At 38.3% G+C, this 21,808-nt stretch overlaps 1 protein-coding gene across 1 annotated transcript in view; it reads left to right on the top strand.

Moving 5' to 3' along the window:
- The window catches only part of ERC2 (ELKS/RAB6-interacting/CAST family member 2), a 6,021,505-nt gene that overhangs the window by 1,528,295 nt on the left and 4,471,402 nt on the right, over window positions 1-21,808 (top strand). The window contains exon 4 of the mRNA XM_044078585.1: window positions 13,757-13,831. Coding sequence (XP_043934520.1) covers window positions 13,757-13,831 — 75 coding nt within the window. The remainder of the gene's footprint in view (window positions 1-13,756; window positions 13,832-21,808) is intronic.

Below are 21,808 nucleotides of genomic sequence, written 5' to 3'. Positions count from 1 at the left end.
TCCCGACTCTCCTGCCACCCACAATGTGTAGTATGTTTGCATTCTACTTGCATTTACCGAAAAGAAAGACATTTATTATGAACACTGAAAGAATCTCTGATTCATTTTTCGTTTTTTGTTGATATACTAGTATCCTGAACTTGGACTGCATTCAATGTGCAATATGACCATTGCTGTGCTCTCATTACTAATTAGGTCACATGTCATTAATGTTGTAGCAAATTTCAAATCCAGTTGTCATTGTAAATATCGTATATATTTTCTTTAAATGTTGCTTATTTGTTGTCATGACCTTTGACATCAACAATGTACATATGACAATACATTGAGTACATGGTGAGTATATTAAGCAGTATACACTAGAAAGATAACGAACACAATCAGTATACTTTCACCGCAGATGCAAAGCATGAGATCATAGCAAACAGGATGTTTAGACAGTACTACATTCTATTAATGCCCGAAATGTCCATATTTCCAGTTCTTATAAACAATTGTTAATCTCATATTTATCAAAATTCTTAACCAATGCCATTCAATCATCAAGGTTCATACTGACAGATGCAAAGGTGTTGCTCTGTTTTCCATATAAATAAATGCAGTTGTTTCAAGAGACGGGGGTAGTGTTACATAATTTATGTCTTTTCAGTGTGTAATGTTTATATTTATTTGTTGGTGGAAATTGAAATCCTTAGTCTGAGTATTTATTTGGCTGGTTGTCTTCTGTAGGTGCAAGGGATGACAAAGGGCTGGATTCTTAATTAGTTTAGACCAACAATCTTTTTAGTCAAAAACCTGTAGGGTTAGTTTTTGCCATGTGATGTGTCCAGATTGCATACCAAAGAGACCATTTAATGTGCTAACAATTATACTGAGAGGTAGACACCATTTACACTACAGATATTGCCAGAAGCACATATTTTCATCCGAAGATATATGAAGACAGTTTTTTCAAGAGAAGGGGGTAGTGTTAGGTAATTTATGTCTTTTCAGTATGTAATGTTTATATTTATTTGTTGGTGGAAATTGAAATCCTTAGTCTGAGTATTTATTTGGCTGTTTGTCTTCTGTAGGTGCAAGGGATGACAAAGGGCTGGATTCTTAATTAGTTTAGACCAACAATCTTTTTAGTCACAAACCTGTAGGGTTAGTTTTTGCCATGTGATGTGTCCAGATTGCATACCAAAGAGGCCATTTAATGTGCTAACAATTATACTGAGAGATAGACACCATTTACACTGCAGATATTGCCAGAAGCACATATTTTGATCCGAAGATATATAAAGACAGTTGGTACACCTTGAAAAGGCACCAGCTAATTATGCCAGTAAACAATTTTAATAATCACGGGCCATGCTGTAGAGAGATAAAGCCCTAACTAAGTCCTTGGCAACCTGGGTTCATTTAGCAGATCAGGCATCTGAGACACTGGCAGGACAGGCTGGGTGTGCTCAGCCTGGGGAGAGGAGAGGGGGCGCATGTATTCAGGTGCACACAGTACAGTACAATTTCCCCTAGTGGAGACCAAGAAATCTAACGTAAACTTCTTCCATGGATGGCATGGATGGTCATGGTGGCTTGCTGATGTAATTTATCTGTGGAAGCGAGGAGTGGTGCAGAGTACATCACCCATTGTACGTTCCTTCCATGAGCATTACTAGGCATAAGAATGGGATGGTTAAAATAGTAGAAATCCCATGGCAGCAGTATGATGCTGTCCTCGGATGCCTCAGTAGTTTTACTGGCCGCAATCTGAGTCAGAGGAATCCAAAGGCAGATAGAGGGGGTGGGCAGCCTCAGTGAAAAATGAGATACACTTCAGTCAGTAAATAGTCATCTGCTGGAAGAAAAGAATTGTACCTACACAAAGCTGTATTATTCTTCTCATCATGTTACTAGTTACTATACCTTTAAAGTAGTATTGAGCTTTCACATATTATTTCTTATTTATAAACAAAAAAATGTTTGTCCCACTCTCCTTATAATTCTAAAGACATTTTCAAGCAGAACTACTCATAAACTTTAATTTACATAGTGCTGGGCTGCTCCATAAAAATGAGCAACTCAGCCTAAAATGTAGACTAAAGGTTACACATGCCCTATCATGAGGAATACATTTTGCTAAATGATTTCTGAGTTTAAGTCAATCAGAATTCACTGAACAAAATGATTTTCTGACAACAAACATGCTTTCCCTTTCTTTGTAGTGTGAATCAGGTGAGGGGGTAGGGTCATTGTAGAAATTTATGATCAACTTTGCTTGAAAACATGTTCTGAGCTATGAACAGCTTTATTTAGTTATTATAATGTATTATTTATGTATGCATGTATGTATTATTTCACTATTTATTTATTTATTTTTAAGTAGGTTTTATTAGAAGATTAATATGACCATTGCTAAGACTTGATATTGCTATCTGTAAATTACAACACTGGTACATTCTTCATCTGAATGAAACAATAAAACCAATAAACAATTAGTCCACTTATATCTTAGACTCATTTGTTTAACATTCTGTAATAAATGAATGACTCACATGGTGCCTAGTTAGCAATAAAACATGTAATTGTAGCTATGCAAGCAATATGCAACAGGTAGAAGGTTAAGTGACCCAAAATAAATTCTTTGTAAGCTGCAGATGTGGGCCACAATGTTAAGTAAAGATCCAAATGCAGCTTGTAGCAGGTAGACGTACAGAGTTCCTGCATTAGTATTTAGTAGAGTTGGAGAGAAGCCTTTCTCATGTCTAAGTTATTGCACAGAGCACCCAGACTTATTTTCTGCCTGCTTCTTTTTATCTAAATACGCTTCTTGCTTTTACCTGATTACTCTTCATAGGAACTTTAGGGATACAGATATAATGTATGTACTAAGATGTACACACTCACTAACTTGATTATCAGCTTTGACTCCTAGTTTCTTACCACAAGTGAAGACTAAACACGATGCAGACTGTCTTCTTTAGCATATTACACTCCCACCTCTTATGCTCATGTTTTCATGGTTCCATCTCTAACCACCTTTTACCAACCCTCTGTGAATTCCAAAACATGCATATCATCATTCCCATAATGCCCACACCTCCACCATACTGACTTCCATCGGTATTTAATATTATATAAGGTGCATATAATGTGCAGAAGACTCCCATACTCTACTTTCATATATGAGCCCAAGTCCTGATGTTCCAAATGTGTTCCCAAACTTACTGTCTGCTCTCTTTCCTCAAATGTCTTTCGCAGTTGTAATCTTACGACTACCCCCTTCTTCTTCCTAGGTCTTTTTGGATTCAGTTTGTCAAATCTGATAACAAACCGTTGGAATTACAAGCAAAACAAAATGATGGAGGACGTATTCTGTAATGCAAAAATGTTGATTGATCAAACACACAGCTGAAAGTACTAATGCGTCCCTGACCCTACACCCCCTTTTTAAATATCTTAGATGTACAGTCATACAGCAACAGGGAAGGGACAAGCACTGCTCACATTTAAAGCCTGCGCATTACATTAGACATACAATTTGATCATTTATTACACAAAACACATCTGCAGTGACAGTTCAGTTGCATTATAATATTTGAAAAACACTAGACAACATAGAACTTGAGCTACTATGCCAAATTACAGTTTCAGTAAAAAGCACAAAAATGTAACATTTGTAGAAATTGTTGTTTTGTGGAAATGGTACCACAGAAGAGAATTTGGAAAAACAGTCTTGAAGATATGTTGACAGTCTTTTATATAGTAAAGTGCTCCAGACTTTTTCAAAACTGTTATTTCCTCCATGGTACTAATCATTTTGCCGTGCATTTGTTTTGTTATTTTACTAATTTTTTTTTCAGAAAATATTTAATTGAGTCATGGTGACAAAGCTGATGGCAGGCTAAAGAAAACTGATTTAAAAAAGATATATATATTTTTTTCTGTTTTTTATCTCTTACTAGTAACACGTAGTAATGTCTATACATTGATGACCTTTTTCTTTTGTTCATGCAAAAAGAGATGAAAGGAAATCAAATGCATTAAATCTACTGCTTGAAGATATAGCCTCTTGCATCTCCTGTGCTGGCATTACATTTTCTTTCAAGGAGCTAGATAACTTGAACTGTGGAAACAAAATAGGCTTTAAAAAGTACGTAGCTAATAAAAGTATGTGCACTGGTGTTTTCTGTTGTTTCTGGGCTGATGAAATTAAGCCCTTGTCCTTCACAGATGGAATAACTACTTTGGTTATTTTTGGTGTGGGAAAGCAAATAACGACAATAAATTGGTGTAATGGTTTTTGCCAAAGCAAATGATATAATAGCTTCTGAGCAGCAGAAGAGAAGTGGCAGTCAGAAAGTTGTATAAATATTTGAGACTGGCCGTGTTCTGTCTTATCTTTGCTTAGAATAAATCGGTGATACATCTGTGAAAAAGATTGCGTTCTGACTTTGTATTTTTTAATATTGTCTAACAGAGTAGTTATCTCAACTATTTTTTGTAAAGGATAGTCAAAATATTTAGTTATCTGTAGATCATTTTTTTCTGTATCAACCACATCCTCTCCATTCTTGCACCCAAACTTTGGTAATCCTCCATCCACACCTAAAAGGATTCTCCTCTTTCCTCATTTTCAGAGCACAACTCAAAAGACACCTTATTAAAAATCTGACTGCAAGTGCTTTTCCACTGTACACATCACCTCCAACTCCATTCTCACCTGCATCACTCCTACTTTGACCCTGGTTCTCACCTGCTGCCTTCCTCTCATATTTACTACTAAAATAAATCCACATTTGTTTTTGTTTTTTTGCTGTTAATAATATTTACATATTCTTTCAGTTGGCTATGGGATTCTTTACCTTTTGTGATTCCTTCATGCTTGTGAATTGTTCTGTTTTACTTTTTGTGAAATTCTTCACCCGGGCTGTGGCTACAACTGGTCTGTTATGATCAGTGTACTACTGTAAACAAACGAAAGAAAGAAATACGCTGATTCATGAAACTAACAGTTTTTTATATTCCTAATGCACTTTCTTATTCGTCTGTATATTTAGTCTGTAGCTTCACTGTTTGCTTTGTTACTTAAATAGATCTGATTTATTCACTTTAAGCTCTTGTGATTGGCCTTTTTTCTTATATAAATGTTATTTCTACTTAATATTTGAAAGGAAGGCTATCATTTACCACTGCAGATTAACAATCTGTAGCTTCCATCCCAAATTTTCTGGATCATTTGGGCTTACTAGTAGTGAAAATATTAGTGTGTATTATTTAACATGTGGCTTAATCAGAAGCAGTAGGTAAATTGAGGGTACCTGGGTACTGGCAGGAATACCATACCAGGAAGAAAGCTATAGAGAATTGGAGAATTCCTTTTCTGGGAAATCTGTGTGTGTACATGAGTGTGCGTGTGAAACACAGTTACTTTGATTAAGGGTCACCAGAAGATACTGTAGTTCACAGAGAGAGCGGTGCAAATGAGAACTGGGAGATACTAGACCAAAGACTTAATTCTTTAAGTGGTCTTTGTGCAGTCTGATCTGGGAGTGGATGTTGAAAGCTCATACCCAAAACAGATGTGCATATTTACTTTATACTCTTGGGGCCAGGTTGCAATCTATAGATTGATTTTTAAGTTAGATTTGTGTACATTTCCTTTCTTTTTATTTTCCTTTATCTTGTTGGGTACCAGTGGTATGACACAAGAGACCATCCCTCCGGTGTAGGACCTTTTCTTCAGAGTTATGAAAGTGGTGCTATTAATATATATGATGTATTCCATTGGCGTTACTGAGATTCAAACCCCATGCTTACCACTATTTGTGACATTCTAGGTGGTAGTTGTGGGTAAACTTTATCCATGACACTGGCTGCCACATTTTAGTGGGACTTGGATGCTACAATTGAACTTATTTAGCCTAAAATAGTTTTGTTACCAAAGGTGTGTGTATACCTTCTCAAACACAAGCTAAACTATACTGAGATTCAGTTGCCCACAATTATGTTATTTCTTTAGCTAGATTAGTATAGGTACAGGCAGAAAAAAATGCACTCTTCTGTCGGCTCTACAAAAATGATAGTGGCATGGACATGGCTGACAAAGAACTGCAAAGCAAAAAGACTTTGGCATGTCCAAACAGCAGATGGTGTCAACTTTATATGCAGTGGAAATACAACCTGGAGATAGTCTAGAAGATTTGCAGAAGACAGGCAAAGGACAATCTGTTTCATACCAGGAGGACCTAATATTCCAGCTAGAATTATAGAGACTGGCACTTGAAGTAAGAAGCATGGAGGTCATGGTTACCAAGAGACTGCAGCAGCAAGTGGAGCACAAAGAGCAGGCACAAGCAGAGGAGAGAGACAAACAGCATGACAGCAGAGCAGATAGAGCAGGCATAAGCAGAAGAGAGCAACAAACAGCATGACAGCAGAGCAGATAGAGCAGACACAAGCAGAGGAGAGAGACCAACAGTGTGAAAACAGAGCAGAGAGAGCAGGCACAAGCAGGGGAGAGCAACAAACAGCATGACAGCAGAGCAGGTAGAGCAGGCACAAGCAGGGGAGAGCAACAAACAACATGACAGCAGAGCAGACATAGCAGGCATAAGCAGAAGAGAGCAACAAACAGCATGACAGCAGAGCAGACACAAGCAGAGGAGAGAGACAAACAGCATGACAGCAGAGCAGACAGAGCAGGTATAAGCAGAGGAGAGAAACAAACAGCAGAGCAGATAGAGCAGACACAAGCAGAGGAGAGAGACCAACAGTGTGAAAACAGAGCAGAGAGAGCAGGCACAAGCAGGGGAGAGCAACAAACAGCATGACAGCAGAGCAGGTAGAGCAGGCACAAGCAGGGGAGAGCAACAAACAACATGACAGCAGAGCAGACATAGCAGGCATAAGCAGAAGAGAGCAACAAACAGCATGACAGCAGAGCAGACATAGCAGGCATAAGCAGAGGAGAGCAACAAACAGCATGACAGCAGAGCAGAGAGCAGACACAAGCAGAGGAGAGAGACAAACAGCATGACAGCAGAGCAGACAGAGCAGGCATAAGCAGAGGAGAGAAACAAACAGCAGAGCAGATAGAGCAGACACAAGCAGAGGAGAGCGACAAACAGCATGACAGCAGAGCAGAGAGAGCAGGCAAAAGCAGAGGAGAGCGACAAACAGCATGACAGCAGAGCAGAGAGAGCAGACACAAACAGAGGAGAGAGACCAACAGCATGAAAGCAGAGCAGAGAGCAGGCACAAGCAAAGGAAAGTGACAGCATGACAGCAGAGCAGATAGAGCAGACACAAGCAGAGGAGAGCGACAAACAGCATGACAACAGAGCAGAGAGAGCAGGCATAAGCAGAGGAGAGCGACAAACAGCATGACAGCAGAGCAGAGAGAGCAGACACAAACAGAGGAGAGAGACCAACAGCATGAAAGCAGAGCAGAGAGGGCAGGCACAAGCAAAGGAAAGTGACAGCATGACAGCAGAGAAGATAGAGCAGGCACAAGCAGAGTGGAGAGACAAACAGCATGACAACTCAGTATGAGAGCCACTGAGACGACTATTCTGTCTGAAGTCATGGGAGGGGAGAAAGCCAAACCCTAGAAGCCCAGGTTAGTTCAAAACGTTTTCCTCAGTACATAGAGGGGTATGATTTTGTTCACTTTATAAAGGCACATTCATCACAGAGTTGACCAAAGGCAGTAGGTGAAGTTTTTAACTCCTTTGCTCGTGGGTAAAGCAGTGCATATAGATGTTAAACTTAGTGATGGTAATTGTTTAAATTATTATACCGTTAAAGAATGTGTGTATTCATGTTTCAAACTGCATGCAAAGATGTATAGAAAAAAATTTAGAGCATATAATAAAAAGGTAGATGAAAGTATAGTTGAATATATTGCAGTACTCAGCACTTATTTTCACTGAAAAATGAGTGGATGCAAGGGTATCACGTTTGAAATGCTTGCAGATTTTTTGGTCATGGAACAAGCCCTCAAAACTTTGTGTGCATGAGCACATGAGCATTACGTTAACATTGTTGCGAAGATGGAGTGGAAGAGGGCCTTCTTTCTAGCACATTGTTGCTGTGTTAAGTGGGGGGGTGGCACCCATCACTGTGCATGGTATAAGGGAATCCATGAGGGAAGCCTGCACCATCACAGCAGGTCACTCAGGAAAAAGGGGACAACACAGTTTTTGGCACATCCACATGGTTTGGGGCTAAATATTTCAAATATAACCAAATGGGACATATATGGTCTCACTGCCCCCTAGGCAGGAGGGGAACAAAGGTCTTGGGAATCATCAAAAAAGACTAGCACTATGGCAGTGTTGGGTTATCTTGAGGCAGCAGCTGTACCTAACTATCAAAAAAGTCTATATCCTATCCTGCAGAGCAGGAGGAGGCCATTTCAAAAAAGGACACAGACTCAGACATAACCATAGTGAAACCTGCATTGGTCAGACAGGAGCACTATTTGCCTGGGCAGTTCACTTTCAGTTAAGGCCTTAGGTGGGAAACCTTTTCAGGTAGCTTTAGCTGTAGATTATCTAGATTGGCAGGAGGGTGAGGTCATAGGCAGGTGGCTTTGTTTGAGGACATCCCTGCTAATGCCGTAATAGACATTGACTTTCACAATGTTGTAATTTGAGTACATGCTATTATTTACAGGGACCCAAACCTCAATTTGGAGCTGGTGGCATGGTTAGGAGCCATGGTCATTGGCAGATATCCTCATTTCTTGCTATCATAAACACATTCTTACAAATATTCTCTTGCCATGGACTCTGCAGGTCTGTGTTAGGCTACTGAAAAGGATAAAACTTGAAAGGCTAAATTTTGAACGGGACACAGCAAAATGGAAAATTAGGGAACAATGCGAATATCAAAAATAAATGTATAGAATGGCCACAGTTGGAAGTAATGCTATGCATAAGGTAAGTGAAGGTAAACTTTTTAAATGTATCCTATTCTCCACTGTAGTGTGATCTTCAAGTTGGTATATATATATATATATATATATATATATATATATATATATATATATATATATATATATAGTTGGGGAGTGTGAGGGATGCAACACCCTACGTTGACTGGCTGTGTTTGCAATGTTGGCCGACTATGGCAATTCGAAGCATTTATTTTTGATGTTCTCATTGTTTGCTAATTTTTCATTTCGCTATGTCCCATTCGAGTTTTATCCTTTTAAGTAGCTGAGCACAGACCCGGACTCTCCTTCTGCACTTGGGATACTTCTTCTGGAGAAATGATATGATCCCTGTGGACATTATGTGATTCAGTGTTAGCATTCTTTTCATCTCAGTACATGATACCATGAGGTCAGAGCCATGATGGTCAGTTTGCAGTGATGCCATCTGTGGTGATTACTGTACAGAATGTTGAGTCAGACACAAGCTATGGCCTGGATTCTGACCATTCATAGCTCTTTCTATCATGTGGTATTGATAACTGTCCCATGCCATTTGCTGCTAATTTATTTCATGCTTGAGACATGACAATTACTACCATTTATGAAGGAGTGTTGTTTTGTAGCTGAGAAAAACAGTGTTGACATTCCTTACCAGCAAGTGTCATGTGAGACCACTGTATATCTGTTGTGGATGTACCTGGAACTGTAAGTAGTCTAGCTGTAAGTCCTACCTGTGGTGTTGCATTTCTGTAGTCAGTACTGAATTGGTGGCCAGAGTGTCCAGGGTATGTAGGACCATGCTGTGGAGAATGCAGCATTCCACTAATATATGATAGAGCTTATCAGGAATATGCAAGAGTGCCATTCAAACTCATTAACACAAATGAAGCATGCCTTTATGAATGAGACGATGAAGCCAGTAGTACTGCTTTGTGCTCTTCTGAGCTCTCCTGTCTGACTTTTTAGTGGATGAACATTTTTTCGTGGCTGGTTCAATAACCAGGATCTGAGGAATATCCTAAATCTTTTACAGGCATGATACAGTTTAGCCACATACCAAATGTGTGAACTGTGGCTTACAGCTTGATGGATGGTGAAAATACTGATTATGCATCTGATGTGACAAAAAAATAGGTTGGATATTCACTGAATGGTAACCATGCTGGTTTATATAGCCTTAGCCATCCTTAGAGCTTAATGCCTGGATGCTAATGTCACAGCTTTGTGTTGTGCTAATGTTACCTGTCAGTGCAGCCAGTGTGTTGAAGGCATACATAGTGGGGTATCCCTTTCACTTGAGCGAGGATATCATAATGTACTTAGAAGTTTGCTGTATTAGCTATGTCAAGAACTACTGCACCAGTGACCTGTCAATTAATTATATTAGATATGGGGCACAAGTGGCACAGTCCCCTGAATATGGGTCATGGGTTACACTGCCTTCCTCCACAACATACTGCCTATTGTTTCATATACTTTTCATGCCATCTTTGCTCTATGTTCAGCTCCCAAGACCTCTGAAACTTTTTTGTCTCTGGCACAATGGTAGTGCTGCTAATGGCTCAAGGATGGCTACCTGTGCATATTAATGACTAGTGCTTGCATTTTATCCACTTCTTCTACTCAGTGACATTCTTTGGAGCACATTAGCATGCTTCTAGTCCTTGAATATGGTGTGGAATGGAAGGTATATTGTTTTTGCCACACGTACCTGTTCAAATAATGTATGAATGGCACCTTGGTGACTAAATAATAACTAGTGCCTCTGTGTTATTTAAAGACATTGCATGTTTGCACTATTTTAAGTTTCCATCAAGGCTATTAATATAGCATGTACATTTTTCAGCTGATCCTCAGTATGGTGCTTTGCCACTGTGCCAGTCTTTCATATTGCCCAGTAAGTTAATAAATCCTGTCCGCCTATTTTCTGTATTACCAAGTTTCTTCAGATTGTTTTCACTTTAGCTTTCACATCATTCTTGTTACAGAAATATCCAGTTTTTTAAAAATATTGGTCATAACACTTGTCCATTTTAGCCCAATCAGTGTCAAAACCTTGCACTATGGTCACAGAAAAATACCAGAGGTTGGTTGTTAACTGTGCCATTTTACAAACTTGATGATAGAGGCTATGTCTGTTCCTCACCATTTACTTTGGTAAGCAACTGTAATTAGTCCTCTTTAGTGGATATTACCCCTCATAAGGCTGGGCAGTTGCATATCAGCCATCAGTCCACTTAAAATACATATTATTTTATTGGGATTAGCATAATGGTTAAGGTGTTTACCTCAGAGACACAAGGTACAGGGTTTAATTGTCACCTTTGAAAGGTACATTGACTAGGCTTAAAATGGCTCACCTATGAACCTGTTTATGGATGCCCAGTACAGATTCCATTTGCTGAGCCCACCACTTATGGACATCCTTACACATTTTTTATTATTCTCTTGAAGGTAATGCATCTTTTTATCACAATTGTTTAAAATTAAAATAGCTGTCTAATGAAGCCAAGAACAGTTTGCTTTAAAAAATTGTGGCAGGTGGCTTTAGTGTTTTCAGTTATGTACCACTTTTCTTTAATGATAGGCCACAAGCTTATGTCTACATTTGTAATTTTTAAATTCAGGTTTGCAAGCCTATTACATGTAAATGTTATATTTTGCCAATACAATTGCATTATGAAGTATATGAAGATAATTTACAAAAGCACGTATTAGCTGCATCATTGGTGTAGATGGGGAAAGGCCCTGACCATGAACCAGGCTATCTGTGTTTGATTACCATCTTGGGCACCTGTTGGAGCTTATATGGGGGTTAGGAAGTAGGTCATCTTTCTTTGGAAAAGAGGAATGTAAGGACATGTGTCAAGACAATTTTTTTCTGTGGTAAAATCCTCAGCGGAGACTGGAGACCACTCATGCATATAGGCTTGAAGGTATAAGTCAATCTTGAGGGATTGCTTCACTTGCACAAGTCAGCAGCTTGTCCTTGCTGATGCCTTTTGCATGCCAAATCCTAGACTATGTTTTTGAACATGCATTGCAGGGTTAGTGCTTCACAAAATAAAGGCCATTGCCCTCAATATATGACAGCAGTACCTTCCACTGCCTAGGCCTTGCACCAAGGAGAAATATACGAGCTGTACGATTCTTTTCTCATGAGGTAATGAACGGTCCAATAGAGCAAACTGAGGGTGAAGCTTGATAGTATCAGTGCAGGTGCAATAATTAAAAAAATAAAAAAAAGGAGAATTTACAAGGGAGTGCATGCGAAATTATAATGCCTGGAATTTTTGTCACTTTAAAATACAAACTAGGCTTACCAAAATTTGTCTGTAGAATTAAACCATATTGCTTACTCCTTAAAACTGGCTTATAAAAACATGCAAAAAAAAAAAAAAAAACAGCCAGGGCAATATGCAAGCAGCTATCTTTGATCTGCATTTTAAAATTCAACAATGACTTTTGCATTTTTACACTAATGCTCTATTCATGTTGTACTTCTTGTCTGACTAGTTGTATTTGTGTTTCATATCACAACACTTCAGTGAATATGATCTCTGCATCTGCAGCTTTTTATATCTGCTTTCTCAATTTTCATCCATCGTTATGTGGTTTATTATTTCACAATTAAATCTAATCCATCCATTTCAAGAAACATCAGGGTGGCAGATTCTCATATTCTGAATATAAAGCACAGAGAGTGTTTACTTTGTTCTGGTTATACTAGGCAGTAGTGCACTGGAATAGATACATGGTTACGCAGACAGCCCCACAGATAACTTATTGCCTTTCAAATATGTATGAATATTGCAGCAAGCTAATATTGCTGGCTATCCACTACCATCATCCTAGTCTCTCTTTGTTCTTTAAAAAGTGCTGTGAATTCCTCTGATAATTTACAGTGTACCAATAACTTAGGTTTTATGTTCCAAAGCCCTACCACTCTCTCTATGATATAATGTTTATTGAAGTCTGACCTGAAATCCTCCATTCTTTCACCTCTGTTCTTCTACTTCAGCTCCACCAACCCACTGGTCCTTTACAATACTACTATTTATGAACCTCACTAGAGTGGAGTATTTCTTTATATTTAAATATAACCCTTTCTGTTTGAGATATATCAGGGTGACAAAATCTCAGTCTCTAACCAGCTAGTATAACAGTCGCTATCCTTTGTGTTTTGTACCTTCATTTCTGACTGTACTAGTGCACATTGTTTTAATCTAATGTATCCCATTACAATAAGAACCCATTTTAGTTTCCTTAAAAATCCACATCAGTGCAGTTAAAAAATGTTACTTCTTATGCAGTTGAATGTCAGTATACACATGCACTCAAATTTACTTGAGTAACTTTTTTCTCATTTCAGAAATCAGTTATAAAACCATGTTAGATGGATATCAGACTTATAGCAGTTAGTTTAAAAAAGCCACATGGGCTGGATTTAATGACAAGAGAATATCTGGATTTTTTTTTTTTTTTAATACTAACATGGATTGATATAATTGGACAAAATGTAAAGTGATGACTTCGAAGTAGCAGGAACAAAGTTAGATTAAATCGAATGAATAATTACTCAGTGTCTGTGTCATAGATGACATTAATTATTGATAGAGGTTTGAGAAATTGCGCATGTGCCAGCAGCATTTGCCTGTAACACAAGACAGAGGCTGCAGCGATGCTGGAGACATTATGAAAGGTGCACCTGTAGCATTTCAGCCAGAGTTAGTGTGAATATAAAGTGTTTGTTTGAGTGTATTGCATATGAGCTAAATTAGAAGTAATGGAAGGATGAGTCGTCAAGCTTATTTTTATCGGGTCCCTCCACAGGAACTACACAGAAGAACCCAACTCCAGGCAGAACCCGCAAAGACGAAGGCTCTTCAGACTGTCATTGAGATGAAGGTAAGGCTATAAAATTCTTGGCAGAAATGCATATTTGTTAAATTGCAATCTATGTAATTAACACTACCTTGTAGTCTGACATAAGCCATGTGTTAGAACATGTGAGAAAATATAACAACTGGACAGCAGGCAGAAATGTTGCTTCTTTCACAGGGAAACTCATTAAGGCAGTTCAGTGTGTAGCCTTTCATTTCCTAGGGCCTAGTAGATGCTGAACAATTAATCCTAGTTACAGTGGCTTTTACATTGGCTGTGTTTTCTGTTGCCAAGTGTTAGAGCCAAGGACTAAGAACAGTTCTTCCTGATTACTTCTGCTTAACTAAAACCAAGACTGGTTAACACAACTGTTGAAGGCAAAATTAGATCTCAGCTTTACTATTAGCTTTGAAAACTGTTTTGACTCCTACTATATGATTGCTCATTTCTGTGAATTTTGCAAGAACGGTTACATTTTTAAGGTAATAATGAGAAATTATAAAATCATATTCTTTGTTTTTTAGCCACACAGCAAAAGCATCATGCACTACAAAAAAAATACTAATAAAGGAAGCATTTCCTGATTGTAATTATTTATAGCAGGTTAAACTACAATAATGAGGAAGCATTTCCTGATTGTAATTATTTATAGCAGGTTAATGCAACATTACACGTCAGCAAAATCAATGAACTATTTTAATTTGCATGTTTTCGTAAGAAAATGGCAGTCCTGAAAAATAAAGTATGTCATTTAAGGATATCAGAGTTCTTGTCAGCATCCATTTGCTGTTGCATACAGTTAAAAGGCAAGATGTCCTAATCATAGCAATTAATTAAAAAAGGACCACAACATTTCACAATGGTAAAAAAAAAAAAAAAAAATCTGTTTGCATTAGAGTATAAACTCAGCACATGAAGACCTTGTTATTCTTTTCCAGTACTTGATCAGTCAAGTAAAACTTTCACAATGGGCATCCTTTTCTTTCTGTATTCCTTACGTAAGGACCAAGCATGATCAGATCATTCCATCATAGTTTCTGTTGACTTCTACTATCTGTGCCATAAGTAGAGATTATCCTTACTGAAAACAGCATAAATGATGAAGAGAATGCCACACTGGTATAGCATTTATGAAAAGTGAACATGAGTAGCAGAGAACTTAACTCCTGCTTCTATGACTGAAATGGCATTTAAAATTCACTTTGTTTCCAAGGCCATGTAAAATATTTATTAACTGCAGGCGAATGAGATATTGAGGACCAGATGGATATCTTAGCTGGCTAACAAACTAAAGAATACTTTAATGAAATGATCTTTCTCATGAATCTGCAACATTTTTTAGCTGGGGCCAAAAAGACCTGCTAATACATATATATCATAGCAGATGATGGTATTTCATTCCAAATAATTTTTTATCTAAAAATTGGTATAAATGTTCAAAAATGCTGAAATAGCAACAGATAATGTCTTTATGTGAACTGTTTGCGCCTTGCTTTGGTGCCATGTGAAATGTATAACTATAAAAATGAATTAATTAAATTTACTAAACTTGAATTTATGTCATTTTTTGCATTAATTTGTCCTCTGGCTGTAAATGATGCCATCAATTTGGTCCACCACAATTAAATGAGTTTATGATCTGTGCATTTTTTTTGTGTGTTACACTTCAGGTGGCATTCTTCAGAATCTCATCCCCTGACTTAGGGATGTAATGTCTTGTGTGGTTGATAGTGTTTATATCTCGAAAATAAACCGTTTTAAATAGTTCTGCGCATCATTCTGTATGGTTTACCCATTTGCTATAAACCATACAACTTTCACTAACGGCATTTTAAGTTTCTCGTAGTATGTTTGTCATGATGGTATTACTGTTCATGGCTTGACTCCCTTGTTACTATACACAAGCAGAAATGCTGCAAGTAAGTGAGCAAGCATGTTTTCTGCTTTCTTCTGTCATTAGGCATAGTATTAATTTATTTCTTGTTTAATATGAAAATCAGGAGCTGTAGAGGGATGAAATTGTTTTATTTACAAACGTGTGTGTATATGTGTGTGTGTGTGCATGTGTGTGCATGTCTGTGTGTGTGTGTGTGTGTGTGTGTGTGTGTGTGTGTGTGTGTGTGTGTGTGTGTGTGTGTGTTTATCCAATCACAGACAATCATTTTATCCAGACTAATTTCTCCACCCTGCGCCCATCCTATGTGATAGGATGGCTTCTTGCTCATCAGGTGTGTGTGTGTGTGTGTGTGTGTGTGTGTGTGTGTGTGTGTGTGTGTGTGTGTGTGATTGTATGTGTGTGTGTATTTATCCAGTCACAGACTGACATTCTATGCAAACTAGTTTTTCTACCCTGCACCCATCCTATGTGATAAGATGGGTTCTAGCTCTGCAGTAACCCTGACTTGCCTAACATAAGTTCCAGAGAATGAACGGCTGAAGATTTTATATTACATTTTATATAAACAGAATGCTGGAGGATAGATATGTATCACAGAGAATACCTCTTCGGAACAGTCTTTCACTTCACATAAAGCAAAGGACTTCTCTTACTTTATTCAAATGTAATTTGGATGAATGAATGGAAAAACACAAATTCATTCCTGATTTAGCACACATGTTCATCATAGATTGAGGCAACAAGTAAATATCCCACCATATGCTTGCTCTACCCACCTCTGGGTTATTCATATGCAAAGTTTAAGGGCTAAAATCTACCATGGGGATATAATGCTAGTCCTTTTAAGATCCTATGAACCTATACTAAAGTTTTTACAAATGAATGCATACAGTACAAACAAGTCATACGTAACTGAACATATCACAGCCCATAATGAACTGCTTTGACATTGCTAATGAAATTAGAATTCAGTACTTGAGGGAGACATACCTCTCAAATGTCTTAGGGATCTCCCGGATTCTAGCTCAGCATTTTAATCTGTTTTATTAATTTCAGTGGAATTTTTTTTTCAGACAAAGTGGTAATTTGCAGCTGACAGATAAGGGCACAAAGAAGTTACAGACTTCTGTTTCTTAAAATGCAATGTTGAAATCTTTTTCTATCAGTTTTAGGATGTGTAGTAGTAAAATTTAAAAACTGCCCCTAATTTAAAACTTTTGTACAGTGATTATTTTTGGCTCTGTCCCTGATTCTGAAGATAAGTGTCTCAAAGTAATGGCTGAGGAGAAGGAACAGAGTTGAAGCAGTGGATGGTGTTTGTAATATATATTTTTTTGACTAATGGTAGGCTTGATACAGTATGTGTGTGTGTGTGTGTGTGTGTGTGTGTGTGTGTGTGTGTGTGTGTGTGTGTATATATATATATATATATATATATATATATATATATATGAAAAGGAATATTATTTGGCATCTTGGTTAGAGCGAAGTTTACATTTCAGTAGCTCACATGTAAAAAAAACTGGAAAGAGCTTTTGCCAAGGAGAAGTACAGTAATTTAATTAACTTTTTTGGAAAAAAACAAACAAAAAAAAAAATGAAAAGACATTACTTAAAAAAAAACTTTTATTTCTAAGATTTGCTTATGAAGAAGTCCTACCAGGTCAATTCAGTTATATATGTTTTATCTGTTTATAGCACAATGTGTTTTGTTTTTCTGTGTTAGTAAGAGAAAGGAACTTAGCTTTGTATTTCCATGAAAAGTGTAGACTAGAATGGTTAAGATAGGGCTGCTGGGAATTTGACCTAGCCATATGAAGCAGTTGTGATGTTGTTTATATGGGGTGGGGGTCGGGCAGAGACATGAATTAAGGCATTTCAAAGGAGAGAAGGTAGTGTTGTCTTTACCTCAGAGCTTTTTTTTAAATGTAAATGATTCAGGTAATCTATGAATGATTTAGCACCCAGTTCCTCAAGAGCATGCTGTTCATTGCTGGAGTGAGGTGTCCCCCTTCTATCCCCACTCCGATCCATTGAAGAGTGGTGCTATCCCTGGACAACAGGAAATCCACAGTGCTATGTTATCATTATGTTTAAGCAAGATTCTGACTTAGAGGTGTTCAGTAGATTTGCACCATTTGCTCCTCAGCCAAGTCCATAACCAAATGTCTGAAATGGCGGTTCCTGTCATACTGAGCAGGATTACTATTGCAACAACAAATCATCAGTAGGGTAAAACTAATCTGTCTCATGACAGTCTCACTGCAGCTCACATTCCCTATTGGTTGATGAACAATCCAATGCTTGGTGAATTCTGTTTCACAATGATACGAAGGAGAAAATGTAGTGCTTTCTTTACCTCAGGGCTTTTTCAAATGTTGAAAGGCAGAATTGCTTTAGTTTGCAGATAAACCCCTGCATGCAGGTTAATTATGCATTTATTAACCATGTATGTACCCTAGGTTTAAGTGTATTTGTTACAATTTCAAAGTGACGAATAAAGAAGAGGGCATGTTCAAGGATGACTCCCACACTATCAGAAAGCATCTGTCTGGCTTGTGTAGGAGCTGCCACAGTATGTAGTGTAAGAGAAGGTGCTGAGAATTGAAAAGGACCTTTGTCATAGAAGAGCATATTAAGCATATAACTGACCTTCTTGGGTTGTTAGAAACAGGTATATGCATTACATTGATAAACAGTATATGCACGCAGTATGTCAGCTACACGTAAACAAAGGCAAACATTACCAAAAGTGCAATGATGACAAAAGGAAAACAAATCATGTCTTCTTACAAGTAAAGTAATGTGTAAGGTTGGAGTTAGTGGTAGGGGTAGAGCCAGCATTAGGTTTAGTACACATAAGTAAGCTTAGGGTGGGATGGTTTCCCTATGCACCACTGCACTCATGTGCACTAAGCCCAACCCTACACATTACATTACTAAACACCCTGTCCCTAGCAACATCACTAAGCAAGACATACAATGTCACACACATACAGGCACTGACTCTCTCTCTCACACACACACACACACACACACACACACACACACACACACACACACACACACACACACACACACATATGCACACACACACAAACACACATATTTACATATGTATACACACACACACACACACACACACACACACACACACACACACACACACACACACACACATATACACATGTATACACACACACACACACACACACACACACACACACACACACACACACATACACATTTATACACACACACACACACACACACACACACACACACATTTATACACACACACACACACACACACACACACACACACACACACACACGCACATGCACATATATACACTTGTATGCACACACACACACACACACACACACACACACACACACACACACACACACACACACACACACACACACACACACACACACACACATACACTTGCACATGTATACATTGCTATATTGCTGTATTATATCCTCCTTGACATTACATGAAAATTTGCAAGTTGGGCTGTGTCTCTTTCACTCTTCAGCTATCCTTACAAGTCTTACATTTAAGTGCTGAAATCAGTTTTCAAGATCATGTAGTTTTTGTCTTATTACTTGACCAGCGGCTTTTGAGTCTCCTTTTATTCATATCTGCCAACACAGCTTGTATCACACCATCTCATTTCTCTGCTCTTGTACCTCTAAAGTCCTTTTCATTTCCCCTCTGCAATTTCCAGTGATCTTTGCACTTTTAGGAAGCCCACATCTTGAGCTATGGTTGTTACCCTTTTCAAAATGTGGCTCAAAATATTTCCATTTGTATGCATAGTTGTTCCTGTTCTGTCCTCTCTATATCCATTTTCTAAATGGCACAGGAATGCTTTTATTTTATTTATTATTATTATGATTATTAATGGTGGTTGTAGTAGTAACAGTAGTAGCTATCTGGAGCTACTTTCCAAATATGTAATTTTTTTAAAGTTTTTGATTTTAGCTAGTTTTTTCTCTTTTTGCTATAAATCCATGTAGGTTCATAAGTATATGCCAGGCTAATGACTTACCAGTACCTGTATAAGCCTGGCTGTGCACCTCAAACCAATTGTGTCTCTATGTTTCATGGTTATTTATTAGGAGGGGAGTATGCTAGTTAGGAAGTTTCTAAGGTTTATGTCAGGGGTATGTTAGTTTGGGTTACTGTCTGCCTCTGTCTGTTAGAGACATTGGAGTGAGGCCCAGAATGATTTTCTGATTTCCCATCCATTGTTTGTGATTGCACTTAAATAGGGTTAGTGATAGACTTTGCTTCACCTAGATGGGGAGCCTATTCCGGAGCATGGGGATCTTCTGAGACAAATATCTGCCTCATGAACATGTCCTATTTATGTCACAAACGAAACTTAAATCTCTGGCTCTAGTAGTCCTGATGCTGTTTATTTTATGGATTTGCAAAAGTTCCATTTGAGATGGATCTGAGGATGCCTTGTATGCCAGACATAGACTGGCCTCTAAGCAACTTGTAGGAAACTGAGTATAGTGGTAGGGCTTTAAGGTGAACCATATAAGACAATGTGTTTATACTTTAGATTCTCCTTGAAATAAACCTTTGTTTTCTTTCTAAATGTTGGAAATGTCTGGTCAGGTACATGCTGAAGGGGGGATTATACCTGATAATAGGTCTGACAGGGGCCAAATAAAGTGGCAGTATGACTTCCTTTGATCTATATGTCATGATTTTACTTATGAGGTGGGTAACATAGAATGATTTTCTCACTACCTTGGCAACATTTTGATAAATGGCCAGATTGCTGTCTACATATGTTGTCAGATCCTTGACTACTGGGTCAACTCTTAGGGGTGTTTCTTTGATAGAGTGGTTACCCTGGGTGGCTGTTTTCTCAGAAGGGACTAAGATGCATTTTTTGGCATTCAGTTTTAATCCAAGACTTTGGTACCACTCTATCTGCATTAGACACTCTTGTAGGATGTTTATATCATGGGCGGAATCTGTGGTCACTTCCAATTTGCAGTGTACAGTGAACCTGGTCAGCCAAAGGCCCTTGACATTGGCCTTTACCTTCAATATGCCAAATAGCAACAGTGCAAGCATGGAATCCTGAGGTACCCCACTCATAACCAGTCTCTTAGTAATGGTGGTCTCACCAATCCTGACTTCCTGGGTCCTGTCTGTGAGTCAGCTGGCAATCCAGTGAGTTGTGTAGGTATTTTTATGCCCAGTTCCATTTGGTTGCTCCATTGGACTTCTTATTTACAGTTGGATTATTTTAGTGGCTGTAATTATATCTGGCCATGAGCTCACTTTGATTTGTGTTGTTTCTTTCGCTTTTTTTCACTTGTGAGTTTTTTTCGTGTTACAGTTCCGTGAGTTTGTCAATTGTACCTGAGTGGGGTATTGTATCAAATGCCTTGGCCAGGTCCAGGTAGGCAGAATGCACATTCTTCCCTTCATCCACTGCTTTGGTGACTTTCTCAAAAAAGTCCACCAAGTTTAGTAGGCATGACCTTCCCCTGACAAAGCTAGCTGGGTTGGGTCCAGTGTCTGAAGGTTGCCAATTTCTTTGTTAATCATTTCCATGATAATCCATTCCATGGCTTTGCATATAAGAGTAGTCAAACTAAGGGGTCTGTAGTTTCCAGGGTCAGTTGATGGTGTACGTATGTGAAGTGGGATAACCGTTGCAGTCCTCCATTCTCATTTTACAAAGCCTGTTTTGAGTCTGTTATTGAAAGTGTTTGGGCTTAGCCATGGCCACCAGGACCAGCTCCATGCCAATAGTTGGATGGAGTTACGTTAGTAGGTATTTTATGGGAGGAGGCAGAGAGGAGTAAAGGGTGAAATTTGAGCTGAATCTGTCAGCCAGTAGATTCACTATATCACTCTACTCAGTGAAGGTAGCACCACTGACCACCAGTTTGGCACACTGATGTGTGTGTTGCCTTTGAGGTTACAGACTTAGCTGTAAAAGGCTTTGTGGTTACCTTTAGTCAATGAGACTATCTTGACCTTGTCATTGGCCTTGTTAGACTTAATTAGACCTCTTAGTTTTCTGCTTGGTTTCATTAGAGAACTATTAACATTATGGGAG

Source organism: Protopterus annectens, chromosome 7.part1 (genome assembly GCF_019279795.1).
Source record: "Protopterus annectens isolate FY-2018-M chromosome 7.part1, PAN1.0, whole genome shotgun sequence".
NCBI lineage: Eukaryota > Metazoa > Chordata > Ceratodontiformes > Protopteridae > Protopterus > Protopterus annectens.
This window is presented reverse-complemented; position numbering and strand designations above follow the sequence as displayed.